The following is a 14595-nucleotide window of genomic DNA, read 5'->3' on the forward strand; positions in this document are numbered from 1 at the left end:
CTTTTTTTTTGTACCCCCTTCGATGTGAACTAAGCGAACGATGTTCCGTCTCTCTCGTTCCTCTTTTTTTTGATCGCGTTTCAGTAGCGGTCCCGATTATGTCGTACAAACGAAACCAACAAGAAAACAACCCAACCAACCAACAAACAAAACGTGGACGAGCACTGTCCAGGGCTGGGGGTGGGGGAGAGTTTTTGTTTCCCATCTTTGTACCCCCCCCCCCCCAACGGCGACATATTCGTGGAAGTGCCGGCGATGGGCAATTCCACGGTGTGCCACCTTTGTTAATGCAGCGCGTCAACATCCACCCTGACAACACCCACTGCGGTTCTCTCAGTAAGTTGGGCCAGGGGGGGGGGAGGTGCGGCCTTCAAACGATGATGTGGGTTTGCACCAAGTGAACAGAAATGAATGTCACCTAAGCTATACAGAAAGAAGAGCACAGGAGAGGAGATGATGCATAGAGAAACGGTGTCCACAAGCGCTCTCACGTCTTTTCACTCCCCAACTCTCCTGATCCCTGCAACCTTTTGCCTTCTCCTTGTATAGGGAGGTTGTCGTGCACCCTCCCAAAACGGACGAGTGTTGGCTCTCCTCCTCGGCCGAACAAACACCAAGGAAGCATACCCCGATACGGGTTCTCGCTCTTCTCTCATATTGGTTTACTGTTGCCTCACCTCGTGGATAGCCAAGTGGCGATCATCTCTTGATGCACAGTGGAAAACAGCCTCCCCTTTCCCCCATCCCCCCACACTCAAAAAGATCCGTATAAAACGAGAAAGGGGATGAACTATATCAAGGACAAGAAAAAAGCAGATCCCGGTGTTCTTTTTTTTTTTGTCGCTTTCTGTGTTTGTTTGTTTTTTCTTGAGGGGAACTATTCCCTCCCCCCCCCACACACACACACATCTTCCCCAATTAATCGAGCAAACCTCCACATCCTCACGTATTCACCGAGGCATCGGTGCAACACGGGTCGCTCGCGCACGACACCCTCCTCTGCACCCCATTGGTGTAGGACGCTTCTTTTTTTTCCACTTTCCGTGAAAGCCAGCCTGCATGATGTCAGAAAACGATAAGGGCATCTACACGGTGCATGAGGTCTGTCGTGATGACCGATCCCAGCTGACACGACCAGTGGAAAAAGAGGGCCTGGAGGACACAAGCTTGTCGCCAGAACGGTACTACCCCCTCGGGACGAAGGAGAGGCACGCCTTCGACGAGCATATGCGACGGCTTCGGCAGAAGGCTGTCTTGGTGGAAAAACAGCGTCTGTTCCGCGTGTCGCACCCGTTTCAACCAAACACCACCACACCCCCTGCACCCGCACAAGACACAGTGACGGATAAAGCACAGGCGAAAGTTCAAACCCCCTTAGAGCGTCCGATCCCCTCTGGCGTTGGGCCTTCCTCATCTCCGTCAAATAGGGGTCCAGTGTTTGATCGCCTAGCCGCGCAGGCGCTGCAGCTTGAGATGCGCCGCCGGCATCGCGAAGAGCAACAACGGCGGGCTGAAGCGGCTGCTCTGCATGGGGCATTTCAACCTCAAATCAATCACAGAGCCCCCATCTACGTCGAGCGCCTCCGGCACCTTGACTCGGTCCGCGTGGAGGACCGCCTTTTGCGCTACGGCGAGTTGGTCGCCCGCGAACGACAACGTAAGCAGGAGCTCACAGATTTGGAGGATACCCTGGCGTGGCAGTCTGCGCAGGCATCTTTGGTCGGCTCAGGTGCTGCTCAGACACAAAGCCTGGAGGACCGTCGCCGACAGCAGGAAGAGTTCCAGGCGCGCAACACACGATTTCTTGCGGAGCGGTCGAAGCACCGCCAAAGAGCTGAGGCGGCCGCTGCTGAGGCCTTCCCTTTCCACCCGAAGATCTCCGCTACATCCGCCTCGCTCGATGAAGCCCGCCAACGCTGGGCCGGCAACGCTTGTGCAGGAAAGCTGAGTGAGCTGCTGAGTCGCTCTGTCGACACACCGGGTGTTGAAGTCTCCAAAGCAACCACTAACGGTAGTCGTCGCAGCGACGCCCTCTACGCGCTGGCAGTCTCTCGGCAGCGCCACAGGATTCAAAACATTGACCAAAGTGGTGCTGCTCAGCACGCGTCCAATGAGATTGTGGACAAAGCCAACGCTCTCGGGGACTCAGGTGCGACCCATCAACCAGTGACTAACCCAACGTCGGACAAGTGGATCGCCAAAGGGGCACACGGACCTTTCTTTCGAGAGAGCTTTGTTCATCGCCAGTCTTTGTACGAAGAGGTGAAGCGGGAAGAGGCGGCACTCCGTGCCACCGCTATGCAGACACAGGAGTGCAGCGGGGAGAGAGCATTGGTGCACAAAGTGGATGCGAGGGAGCTGACTCAGCGCCTCTACTACAACGCCAAAAGAGTGAGCGAGGATGCGGGGCGGCGTCGGCAGGCCTCTGTGAGTGCCCAAGAATGCCCTTTCCGCCCTCAACTGTCTCCAGGCACGAAGTACGTCTTGCGGCACATGACCTCCCGTGATGGCGATGTCGTGACGCGACTGACGTGTCAGCACGGCAGAAGCGCGTCCCGCGGGGTGCGCACTGCGGCTGACAGCGATCTGTACCGTCCTTCACCCCATCGTCGACTTCCCCTGCAACCCATATCTCAATCTCCATCGCAGCAAAGACAATCCGTGGAGAACAGCTGTAAGGAGGTGGTGACAAGTCCCTCGCAGGAGAAATCGAGACAGCCGTCGAGGTCACCCCGGCGAGAGACCCGGGTCGCAACTACCAACGGCAGCGGCGACGAGCTACCGCAGCAGGGTCAAAGACGGCAAAACCGCCTTATTTTGACGCGTGACCAGATCGACAGTTTTTACCTTCGGCAAATGACTGCGGTTCAGCAGCGGCAAGACTCGATTCAAGAACGTAAGGAAAGTGAGGCGGCGCAGGAACTCGTGGACTGCACCTTTAGACCTCGCACGAACACGAACCGACACGTGGATGTAGAGGGCGCTGGGTCTGCTGTGAAAAGCACTGCGGCGTCCGTGAAGCTGGTCACGGGTGTTTCTGAGTTTCTTGAACGACAGGCCCTTGCACGGATGCGCAAGACAGAGCACGATGAACTTGTACGCGCCATCGGTCTTCCACGGAATAAGGGCGCCGTGAACAACAGTGCGTCTGCTGGCACTACGATCTTGAGCCCCTTCAAACTCGAGACTGAGAATCGCCGTAAGCACTCACCGGGCTCGCTGACTTACGCGTCAAGCCTCCCACCTGAGACGAGAAAGATTCATGACCCCGAGTCCATTTCACTCGCAGCGCTGACGACGGCCGAGCGCGCGTTGTGCGACGCCATCGAGGAGTCACGTAGCCACCCGCGTTCAGGCCCCCAGGCCCCACTCTTTCCCCTTCCTGGTTATTTGCCAGAGAAAAAAGAGGCCCAGCATTTCGGCGGTGCCCATCATCCTGAGGCTCATGCCGACCGTCCCGTGAAGTTGGCGGCTACCAAACCACCACAGATAGTGCCTGCGGAGGACGAGGGATGGGACAGTGCATACACGGTCGGACCCGGAAACGAACGAGTGTCGCTTTTCTCCTTGATTTCCCCGAATGCTTTCTCGGGTCGCAGTCTGGACACTGTTACGGTTGATTGTCGTAATGAAAGGAGTGCATTCGCGGCGCGCGACATCAAGCGAGACTCCGTCTCATCATCTGCCTTGAAAAGCGCGAGCGCGAGCGCGAGGCGCCGCAATCCGCACCGCTCAGTCTCCTTTGCGGAAGAGAGAAGTGAAGCGCCGCTCGCGGAAATAGCACACAAGGGTCGAAACTCATACGCTGATCCCACCCACTTGGCTTTCCTGAATGGAGGCTTGTGAGGAGCTAGACACAACGCGAGGTGGAGATGTCTGATAGAGCTGCCGCCCAACGGAAGGAAACCTCCTCAATGCGTCACACTTTCGTTTCTTGGTGTCCCGATCTTAGCGGGGAGTGGGAAGACATAGCCGGGGAAACCATAAAAAGTTGAACTCTTGAGTGCCATGAGCTATCAGTATGGTTCGGGTGAGGTGCCTCGTAGTAGACACAACCACCCTCACATGGTGCTCTGCATCTGTACTTCTGCAATGAGTGACATAGAAACAGTGGAGGAAAAAAACAACAACAACAGTGCATCCGAAGTTGCCCCGTTCGTCATCTCTTTTTTTTCCGTTTTTTTTTTGAATCGGCATGCACACCGCATTCCGTGGAACCTATGAACGAAGTGGCCGCCTCCCCCCTCCCTTTCCCCCCATCCCTCCATCCCCTCCCCCCCCCAAAAAATACTGTGGTCATTGTCTCCACCCCTCACCCCCCCCCGTCTTTGGGCTCTCTCCTCCCTGCCAACACATTTTCGCTGTCCCTTTCCCCTTTTCTGCCCGCCACTGACCACGAAGGATAAGATCCTCCCAGGGATTCTCGCTCCCGGTACATGAACGCGCGCAGACACACACACACACACACACATACACAAAGCACTATTCGATTTTACAGAGGAAGTTCAATAGATTTCACACATCGAAACTTTAGACTGTGTTGCTCCTGCATCTCGTTGGCTACCGATGGGCCGACACACTGCACCGCGTCGTACCCAAAATATAATAATACCATAAAGAAAAAAAATAAGGAGGAAGAAAGTGGTGCCATCCATTCGACACAACTCTCGGCTCTTCACTATGCCGCTCCTATCACAGAAGCGGAAGCGCGACACGAGCGAGCTCAAGCTTCACGACTCGAAGCGACGGCGAGTCTCCGAGGCTCTGATAATCACCGGTGTGGGGAGAGAATTCGACCGCACACTGCCGTTTTGGCGCTGCTTTATTGATCTTCGGCTCACCACTGGCCGCGTGCCAGAGGTGGTGAGGCGAGAGACGCGGGTGCTATGTCGCATTCCCTGCAAAGTGTTCAAGCGCTTTGATGTGGTGTGGGCACGCACAATTGTAAACATTCGACCCGTTCATGTGCCGACATGGCAAGAGCGAAAACGCCTGGTGTGGCCATCACGCACAAAAGGCGGGGTACCAGTCAAAGCATCCCCACTAGGCGCACCTGCACCGGCAACACAGGGCCATGAAACCCCACAAACAGCCCCGAACGCTGACCCTGCAGTACATGTATACACGATTGATACGTTCCACTTCGTCCATGAGGACGCCTACAAGAAAGGTGGGGATAGGGACCGCAGCTTTCATGTGCAGTCCGTGGTGTTCCGCGATGCACCTCACATTCTACAATGTGTGGGCAGCTCGATGGTGTCCTTTTCTTTGATTGTCTACACATCCCTGCGTCTGGTGCACGAGTGTGACGCACGAAAGTGCACGCCTCACCAATTGTGTCGACAGGTGGGAGAGCTCATAGCTGCGTGCAACGAAACTGGTCCTGCCTCGACAACGGAGTCGAGCTCCAAGTGTGTAGACAACCCCTCCGCAGCCGCGACTACAACGCAGGGCGCCGACAAGGATTTCAAAATCAAGTTTCCCACACAGGCTAGAGAGGGAAAGTTTGTGCAAGGCAGCAATTACAACTTGAACGCCTCAGGCGCGGCGTTTTCGGCACTGGTGGCGTGGTGTCCTCCTCCCACCGTGCGCATTCTGATTCTTGGGATGGGTGGCAACAGCATGGCGTACGCCCTGCGCCTCGTCGTTGGACCCGACGCGCTCATCGAGGTCGTCGAGGTAGAGCCGGCCGTTGTAGCGGCGTGCATTCAAATGGGCACCCTCTGCGACACCGACGCCAACACAAAAGTGCATCTGCAAGATGCTGACAAGTGCTTGACGTCACTGCCCCCAAGCGCGTATGATTTCATCTACATGGACATATTCGAACCCGTGACCGCTACAATGTGCAACCTGCACCCCTGGGTCTTGGAGGCACACAGACTTCTCAGTCCAGGCGGTCTACTAGTGATGAACGAACATCATCTACCCTCAGCGGCGAACTTGGCGCCCTACACAAAGGTTTTCGGCGAGGGAAATGTGCAGGCGGTCAATGTGCGTGGATGGAGTGAAAGTATTGTCGTTTGTGTCGCCCCGGGCGATGCGGCCACCGACAGGCACTCGTTGGATGTTTCCAAGACACATGCAAACATAGCGTTCGATATTTACGAATTCCTCGTACCCGGGTGGCTGCCTCACTTTTCGTGGTTGGTGAAGGCAACAACATACCGTCACGAGGGTGTCCGCTGCCGCCTGTGGACGTCGTGATAAGAGGGAGCCGAGCAACCGATGAAGAGAAGTTGTGTTTGACTCACCGTCGGCTATGCCGATGCTTGTTTGGTGTAGTGGTGTTGAAATGACAACATGTCGCCAATGGTGCGTATCGTTCAGCTATTGCGTGTGATAACCTTGCTCGCCACAGACGCACATACACAACTTGAAAGTCAAAGGGACTTCCCGGGCACCGTCGAATCTTGCAGAGAAACCGCCACATCCTCCCTGTTAAAAGGGGAGAGAGGTCCCCAGCGCAGAAACCCACCGCAACGCGTTTAGATGCCCGGCATGTCGACTAAAGAGACCTTTCCGATTTCACAAGAATGAAAAATGGACGGGATGGACTTCTTGTCCACCGCTTTCCTGGCTCTCTCTCTCTACACATCAAACCCCACTGTCGACCTGTATGAGAGAGCGCCTGTGTATCTGTTTGTGGTCACAAAAAAAAAAAAAACATCATCCTCGATGTAACATTTTCATTTTCGCATTTTCTACTCGCGTCAACCTCACCACATCTCTCTCTCTGTCTCTCACCCTTGACGACGCATAACCCGGCTCTCACATCATTGCTCTACATAACCCCCACTCCCCCCCAAAAAAAAAAAACATCATCCGAGAGGGGGCAGCAGAAGTAGGTTCCAGGGCATCTTCTCTCAATCTCCCTTGCACGTTGCTGGGAAAGGGGATAAAAGAATACATATGCATTTGTGATCGATTATACGTGAGTAGATGCTCGCCACAGCAAGGCACATCGACGCAGTTGTCTTCTTTTCCTTTTGTTGATAGCACCCCACTCCCACTAGGTTGCGTGGGTCTTGAGTCCTTGCTCAGTGTGAACCTCGCTCATTGCTCATCTCGCACCTCTTTTTTTGTGACAAGTAAAAAAATGGCTTCGTTATCTGAGGCGCGTGTGGCACGCTTTACCTCGCGCTGGCTTACGGATGAGCTTAACAGTTTTGCGCGGACAGGTAACTGGGAAGGCGCACTGCAGACCTTTGACCGCATGCAGCAGTCCAGTTTGGTGCGTCGAAATGTTTTCCACTACACCACGGTGCTGAAGGCATGCACTCGCGCCGGACAGATGGACGTTGCCATGACGGTCTTTCGTCAGATGAAGACCAATCAAGTGGTGCCTAATGTGTACACGTACACGACTCTCATCAACGGTTGCGCCAACGCGAAAAAACTGGACCTGGCACTGCGCATTTTTGCCGAGATGCGCCTCGCTGAGGTTCCACCAAACGTGAAGACAATGACCGCACTAATCTCTGTCTGCTCACGATGCGGAGAGTGGAAGAAGGGTTTTCAGGTGCTGGACCAGTGTGAAGAACTGTTTATTGCCCCGAATGCGATGACCTACACCGCCGTCATGGATGGCTGCCGTCGCGCCGGTGTGTGCACACCCGCCGTGGCACTACTGGAAAGAAGGATGACGGATCCCACTCAGGTGAGACCCAACGAGGTCACATACAATACCGTTCTTGGCGCTTGCACCGCTGCAAAAGACCACATGGCTGCGTTACGTGTCTATGCGCGTATGGTAGCAGACGGCTATGAGCCAATAGAGTACACTCGTGGGCTCCTTATCGAAGTATTGCGTGGCACATCGCTCGATGGCCTCGCTGAAAAAATGTCTGTACGTGTGAAAACCTCAAAGTGGCAAGAGTATGTGCCAGACTCGGACCCGGCCATAGCATTGCAAGCTGCCCATGAAGACACGTGAGGGGGGGGGAGTGGGAAAGGGAACACTTCAACGAAGTCCCGAGGCGTTGTTCCCCTTTTTCTGAGAGTCGCTCTTATTGTTGCTGTGGCACTTGCGTGGTGCGATTGAAGGCACACTGACGTCACCGATGTGTGTACGAGGTGGTGGGAAAAGGTGTTTGTTCTTGTGCCTTGGTGCCTATATGCGTGCATATGTTAGTGGCGAAGTGCATCACAGAATAACAAACACACACACACACACACAGAGAAACGCAACCGTAAACTGTACGCGGGGTCATCTGCTCTGACAAGTCCACGTTGTGAAAAAACACTTCTGTAGCTCTGAATTCCTTCCCCCGCAAACCCACTGCCAGCAAATTACACTCGTCCGGCTACAGGAACAGCTAAACCTCTTTGGGAGGGGAGGGAGGGAGGCAGGGGGGTTCTTATCGAACCGAAAGAACACTTCCCCCCCCCCCCCCAAAAAAAAAAAAAGCTATGAGTAGCTTCGTCCCTGCCCTTCTTGCCCCTCCCCATTTTTTCCTTCTCTCCTCAACAAAGCTCGCCAGTGGCCAGAGACTCTTCGTGCTGGGGTGACGTTGGCGCAATACATTTCATCGTTTTCTCGGGTAGTCCGCTAGACACGCACACCCACACCCGCCCACACACACACACACACACACACACACAAGCGCAAACAGTGGGGAGGGGGGTGAAAATGAATCCGAGGGGTCTGGAGGAGCTTCTCGTATCTAACGCGGCTGCCGCCCAGGAACTCCACGGCGTCGCGGTGCTGGATGTGCCTCCATTCGACCCTGACGCGCCGCCTCGCACGTCCAGCAGCAACAAGAAGAGTAGCGGCGCAGTGATGTCAGAGGCGATGCGACTGCGCGCCAACGTGCTGTGGCGAGCACTGTACCCACGCACTGCCCCACCCACCGCCCCTCCTGCGACGGGGTCATCGAGCGCCGGCGTTGGAGCAGCCGCCACCACGAAGCCTGACCCTCCCGGCCATGATGCCGTACGCCAAGGTGTTCTGGCTGTGGTCACCAGTACGTCTAGCGGAAAGAATAGCAAGCCATCGGTGTCGGCGAGTAGTGATGTACTGGCGTACAAGCGGGCTCGTGACGCGGATGATATTCTATCTGTTAACCCAGAGCAATTGAAAGCCCGTAGCACTCTTGTGGTGTCGAAGGCGGCTGAGGAGGAGGTCGAGGCGCGGCAGTACTCTGCTCCGCCGAAGTGGAAGCTTTCGAAGGTGCTTGTCGGGCATCAGGGATGGGTTTGGGCAACTGCCGTAGAGCCTGGTAACAAGTGGTTCGCCACCGGCGGCTTCGATGCCATCATCAAGGTCTGGGATCTTGAAACAGGGGCGCTCAAAATGAACTTGACAGGACACAAGGAAGCTGTTCGGTCCATCTCGCTGAGTAGGCGATCGCCGTACATGTTTAGCGGCAGCGACGACCACTCTGTCAAGTGCTGGGATCTCGAGCGCAACGAAGTGGTACGCGAATTCTTTGGGCACAGGAGCTCCGTGCACTGCGTCGCGGCGCATCCGTCTTTGGATGTGGTGATCAGCGGCAGTCGAGACACGACCGTGCGCGTCTTTGATGTCCGCTCCCGGGCGGTGGTGCACACCATGGTGGGGCATACAGACAGCGTGATGTCGCTGGTGGTGCAGCAAGAGGAGCCTCAGGTCATCTCGGGTGGTAGCGACGGGTTCATCTATCTATGGGACTTGAGGTCTGGTCAGCCGTCCAAGAGACTAACGCGTCACAAGAAGCCGGTGCGTGGGCTTTCCTTCACCGCCGCCGGTGACGCGCTGGTGTCGTGTGGTGCCGACGAGGTGCGGGTGTGGAATCTGCCATCGGGTGAATTCGTAACAAACGCCCACACGGAGGTCGTAGAGGATCGCAGAGGCACGAATGCCCCCGGCGGAGGTCTCCGCAGCACAGACGAGAGAGAGGAGTACGCGTATCGGTGGAGCTGCTGTGCGATGAGCCCACGCAGCGTCCTCGCGGTAGGCAGCCAAGATGGGGAATTGGCGTTCTACGACTGGAACCGCCCGCAGCCGAGGCGGGTCGCGGGCAAGTTCTACGCGCCCTATCAGTGGACAAAAACTAAGTCACTTCCAGGAACCCTGCAGGGTGAGGGCGGCATCAACGCCATCACATATGACGTCTCGGGCACTCGTCTCATCACGGCGGAGAGCGACAAGAGTGTCAAGATATGGCGGATGCGCGACTAAAGTGAAACTATGTTCCAGGCGCCGTTGTGTATGTGTATGTGTCTGTGTGTGGTGGTGGCCCCCCACCTTCTGCGACGCCCTCTTTTTCCTCTTTTCATGTGCTCCCCCTTTGCGTGTGTATACGCGAGCCGTGGCGTTTGGCGGCTCCCTGAGCGAAGCGTCGACGTTGCTGGTAATGGGCGGACCTATAACTCCCGAGACGCATTCCCACGCTAACGCCCAGGTGCGTCCACTCCAACGCTAGCAGAAAGAGTTACATATGTGTATATATATATGTGTGTGTGTGTACATATATATGCATATTTACATTTAGCCTTCTTTTAAATTGTTCTTTGATGTCGTCGGTAATATTTCAGACTTAGACTGCCTTCGCATCATCACGGACGCAGTCAGGGGCACAGTTGTGTTTCCATCGATACCGAGAATGTCTAAGTTGTCGAGCACGCACCACCTCCCCTCCCCCCGCTCATCCCCGCACATACACGCGCCGGCATCATGCTCTTGCGTCGTGTTCGCCTCCTGGGCATATGCGGCGTCTTTTGTTGTCTCATGTCATCAGCTTCCGCCGACGCCGTCTGCTACTCTCTTCACTCTCTGAACCTTGCGTGCACCTTCTCTGTTCCTTCATCTATTGCGTCATCTCGCGGACGACAAGGCCTTCTCCGCGAGGCCAGTGCTTATCCGCGCGAATAACACACAGTGAACGCGAAGTGAACCCTCTGCATGTCCCTTTGTTGTTGTTGTTTTGAATTTGTTGCCTCACCGTGTCTTCCATTCGGTCCTCCTCCCACTTCATTCCACGCACCCCAAGCATGTCTTCCTACTCTAGCTACGTAGGTTCCTCCGGATACTCAACGTCGGCGGTGGGCAACCACCGCGAACGGGTCACCCGTATTCTTGTCGTAGGCGAGGCGAGCGTGGGCAAGACACTGCTGATTCGGCGATTGTGCGATCACATTTTTGGAGACATTGCGATTGAGAGAGGCAATGGTGCAGTATCACCCCTCGAGGCTCCGCAGTGTTCGGATCATGCGTCGGGGGATAACGACCTCGGGCCCGAGTGGGGACCGACGGTGGGGATCGCTGTGCAGGCTCTGAAGCGTACTACCTCAGTTCTCGAGAACACCGCCACTAACTCGGGTCCAAGTATGCCACCACTGTACAACGCAACCGCTGCGAGTGAGCAAACACTAGAGCTGCCCAGTTTGTACTCGGTGGGGAGGGCCAGCTACTCCAATCCTTATGTCGAGGGAACGCAGTACATGGTCAACGGCCCTGGAGGAACCAGCAGTGCGCTCCAATACCGGGGGCAACCTGGTGCGGTTTCAAAAAACTGTACAGCTCAACCGTATCATAGAGTCACCTCCCGGTGCCAGCATCGACAAATGGTTTCACAAATAGTCGAGTTTCATGAATTAGGTGGCACTCACGGCTACCGCGATGTCGCACGGCTACCCTTGAGCAGTACCCACTACGATGGTGTCATGTTTGTGTACCATCGTCGCAGCCTCACCAGCATCTTGTACCTAAAGGAATGGTACTCTTGGATCCAAAGTGTGTTCTCACCTGGCCCGGTTGTACCCAGCCACACCGGAACCGAGGCCCGCACCTCTTGTAGATCGCCAAATGCAATGCCGAGATTTATGCTGGTGGGTACTCAACTGCCCGGTGACGAGACTCCCGCTGCCGCTGCCGGCATCGGTAAGGCCGCCGAGCAGACACTTCACGCTTCATCCGGTATTATTTGTGACGAGGGCCTGCTGGATGACAACCTGGAGGTGAAGCTGCGCGCACTGTACTCCCGTCAATCACGGAATCAGCAAAGTCGCGCGCGGCGTGTCCTCGCGACTGTGCTCGGTTGCTTAGCGTGGCCCTACCACGTATGTTGGTGCCTGTCCCATCCCTTCTTTCTCTTATCGGTGCAGTACCAGGAAGAACGCGGTCCGCTAGATGGACGTGTCAGGTGGGTGTACAGGTTACTGGAGCGATTCATGCTGCTGCTCTACCGTGCCGAGCAGGCACTACTCTACGTGATGGCGGTTATTTTGTTTGGACCACACCAAGAGGCCGTGGTGCTCGGCCACTCGTCCTCGAAGGCAATTCTGGGGGATATTCGTAATGATGAGTTGTGTGTAGCACAGGCGCATGTGTGTCGCTTGGACAGTGACACTTCTTTTCAGTCCTCCTTGGATGAGCTGCTGGCTTTCTTTGACATTCTCCTTCGTGACGATACCCCCGACGAGGAGCGTTAAGAAGCGATTCACCCTCATTCTCTGTCTGTCCTCAAAAGCCCAAAGGTGCCGTGTATCCTGGATCGGTCTTTATTTTTCTCAACCTACTTGACTCCTCTTTCTGGATGTTAAGCGACTCCTTGCTATGACCTGAGGCGATGATTGCCGCATTTCTTCTTTTCGGCTGGTGGTTAACTTTATCCCCCGCTCCGTCCCAGGTCTTTGTGCTTTTGAAACCCTTTGCGTCTCTCGTGTCATGGCGGCACGCAAGTTGAACAGGTGTGTCTGGAGGCGTGTACATCTCTCGCTTCCCTCTCGTTGAGAGATCACTTTTTAGGTTGAACCCTTGGTTTGTCTTGCTCCGTGGTGGCCTTCTCACGCACACACAAGATACACACTCCCCCCTACTTTGCTGCTGACGTTTGGTGTTTGTGTGTGTGTATGTGTGTGTGTGGGGGGGGGGGGAAGCCTGCGGCTTTGTCTGCACGTTATTTTTCATCTTTGTATCCGTGCGTGTGTGCGAAACCAAAGGTGCATTTCTGTCTTCAAGGGGGTCTGTCGTCTCTGCTATGCTCCTGCCTTATTTTTTTTACTCGTTGCGTTCAACGACGGGAGTGTATTCGTATATTTCTGTATTCCACTCTCGTTTGGTGGCCTCGCTTGTGTTGTACCGGGCTTCTGCACTCGCTCATATCTTCGCCTCCCCCCTCCCATCCCCTCCCTTCTCTCCATCCCCCACCGAAACTTTCAAGTCGAGGAGAGGAGCGGCCCAATGAATTAAAGTGACGTACGAGCGAGGCGAAGGCTATACCTTCCTCCTCCTCCTCCTTCCCCCCCCCCCTCTCTCTCTCTCTTCAGCAATAGCGGGGGCTGTAATGTACGTGGTTGAAACACGCAAACAAATACACGATCGCCAATAGAGGCATTTCTAGCAAGAGACAGTCGAGTAACGATCATTGATGGCGACACGTGAACCTGTCGTCGTCCTTGAAGCAGTGGAAATAGACCCGCTAGCAATACCCCCCTTTGTTGTTGTTGCTTTTTTTGTGTGCAGGAGAGTGTAGCCGAGGCGCATCAAACACATTGAAGGAAAACAGGCTTCGTTTTTATCACAGCCTTGATATACGAGACGATGCACCCTCTCGTTTGATGAGAAAGGGCATAAACGGTAATGCACCTCAGTTCTTGGAGTCGACGCCATGATCCAGCTGCTTCCCAGTGCGAGGTGTCGAACGAACTTGTGAAAGTGGGGCAACGGCGGTGCGGTGCCCAAAGGTGCAGAGTGTGCCTGGGGCATTTTCCACGATAACGACACGGAAGTGGAAGCAACCTGCGCTTATGTCTCACTGCGCGTCTTTCCCACGCCGCAATCACGCCTCTTTTGCTCTCCTCAACTCCTCTCTGTCTCTCTCTCTTTCTGTCGCGTATCAACCGTCGTCACCACACGCACACATACCCCACGCTATTGTTGCCCGCACGTGACTCACCTCTGTGCGTTGTTAAAAGAAATGTAAATCCCGCCCGTCTTACCTTTTGCCAGGTAGGTAGTGTCACATTCTAGCGTGGAAAGCGCAGCGCGTGCTTGAGTGCAGACGTGTACACCCGCGTGGGTTGGAATGTGAGAGCCTTCGCATGAGCGTACCTTTCGTCTGTGTGGAGGTGTTCATGTCTGTATTACGCTCTTCCGTGGTGTACTGCATCTGTTTCCAGCAATTCAAGCGGTGTCTGCTGAGGCCAGGCGGTTAGCGTCTTGAGAGGAGTGTTGGGATCCGCCATCTCGTTGCTAGTCTGTGTGTGTCTCACTCTCACTCACACACACACTCACACACACACTCACACACACACACACACACACACACACGCCATCATTATTAACAAGGTTAGGCGATCACGTCGAATTTTCACCCCTCATCCCTCATCCCGCCCCCCCTCCCCTTACCTCCCTCTTACTGTACATACCTTCCATACGATCCCCTCATTCTGCTTCTCCATTATATATATATATGGTTCTTGCCACATTCCCTTGTCTTTACTGTCGCTGTGGCTCGCCGCTGAAAAGCTTCCACGTACACACACGCACCGACGTATGCCCAGGATAAGAAGACTTGCACACAGCGAATCACGGACAAACGGAACCAAGCGCCTTTCCCATGAGGTATGGCATTTCATCTCGTTTGCGACGTAATTTGATTGGCAAGTATC

The 14595-nt window shown here is 55.0% G+C and overlaps 5 protein-coding genes across 5 annotated transcripts; all 5 read left to right on the plus strand.

The window, feature by feature from the left end:
- Positions 1–1059: 1059 nt before the first annotated feature.
- Positions 1060–3846, plus strand: JKF63_00755 (uncharacterized protein; the record flags this gene model as incomplete). Its single annotated transcript, XM_067896805.1, has 1 exon — positions 1060–3846. One exon carries the CDS (start codon positions 1060–1062, stop codon positions 3844–3846), a length of 2787 nt encoding a protein of 928 aa, XP_067752962.1.
- Positions 3847–4680: 834 nt separating this feature from the next.
- JKF63_00756 (uncharacterized protein) lies at positions 4681–6207 on the plus strand (the record flags this gene model as incomplete). The annotated part of the gene is made up of 1 exon (XM_067896806.1): positions 4681–6207. One exon carries the CDS (start codon positions 4681–4683, stop codon positions 6205–6207), a length of 1527 nt encoding a protein of 508 aa, XP_067752963.1.
- Positions 6208–7099: 892 nt separating this feature from the next.
- On the plus strand, positions 7100–7936 carry JKF63_00757 (uncharacterized protein; the record flags this gene model as incomplete). The annotated part of the gene is made up of 1 exon (XM_067896807.1): positions 7100–7936. The coding sequence occupies one exon, from the start codon at positions 7100–7102 to the stop codon at positions 7934–7936; it is 837 nt and encodes a 278-aa protein (XP_067752964.1).
- Positions 7937–8632: 696 nt separating this feature from the next.
- JKF63_00758 (uncharacterized protein) lies at positions 8633–10162 on the plus strand (the record flags this gene model as incomplete). Its single annotated transcript, XM_067896808.1, has 1 exon — positions 8633–10162. One exon carries the CDS (start codon positions 8633–8635, stop codon positions 10160–10162), a length of 1530 nt encoding a protein of 509 aa, XP_067752965.1.
- An 812-nt stretch (positions 10163–10974) lies between these two features.
- On the plus strand, positions 10975–12414 carry JKF63_00759 (uncharacterized protein; the record flags this gene model as incomplete). The annotated part of the gene is made up of 1 exon (XM_067896809.1): positions 10975–12414. The coding sequence occupies one exon, from the start codon at positions 10975–10977 to the stop codon at positions 12412–12414; it is 1440 nt and encodes a 479-aa protein (XP_067752966.1).
- Between the last annotated feature and the right edge of the window lie 2181 nt (positions 12415–14595).

Source organism: Porcisia hertigi, chromosome 36 (genome assembly GCF_017918235.1).
Source record: "Porcisia hertigi strain C119 chromosome 36, whole genome shotgun sequence".
Lineage (NCBI taxonomy): Eukaryota > Euglenozoa > Kinetoplastea > Trypanosomatida > Trypanosomatidae > Porcisia > Porcisia hertigi.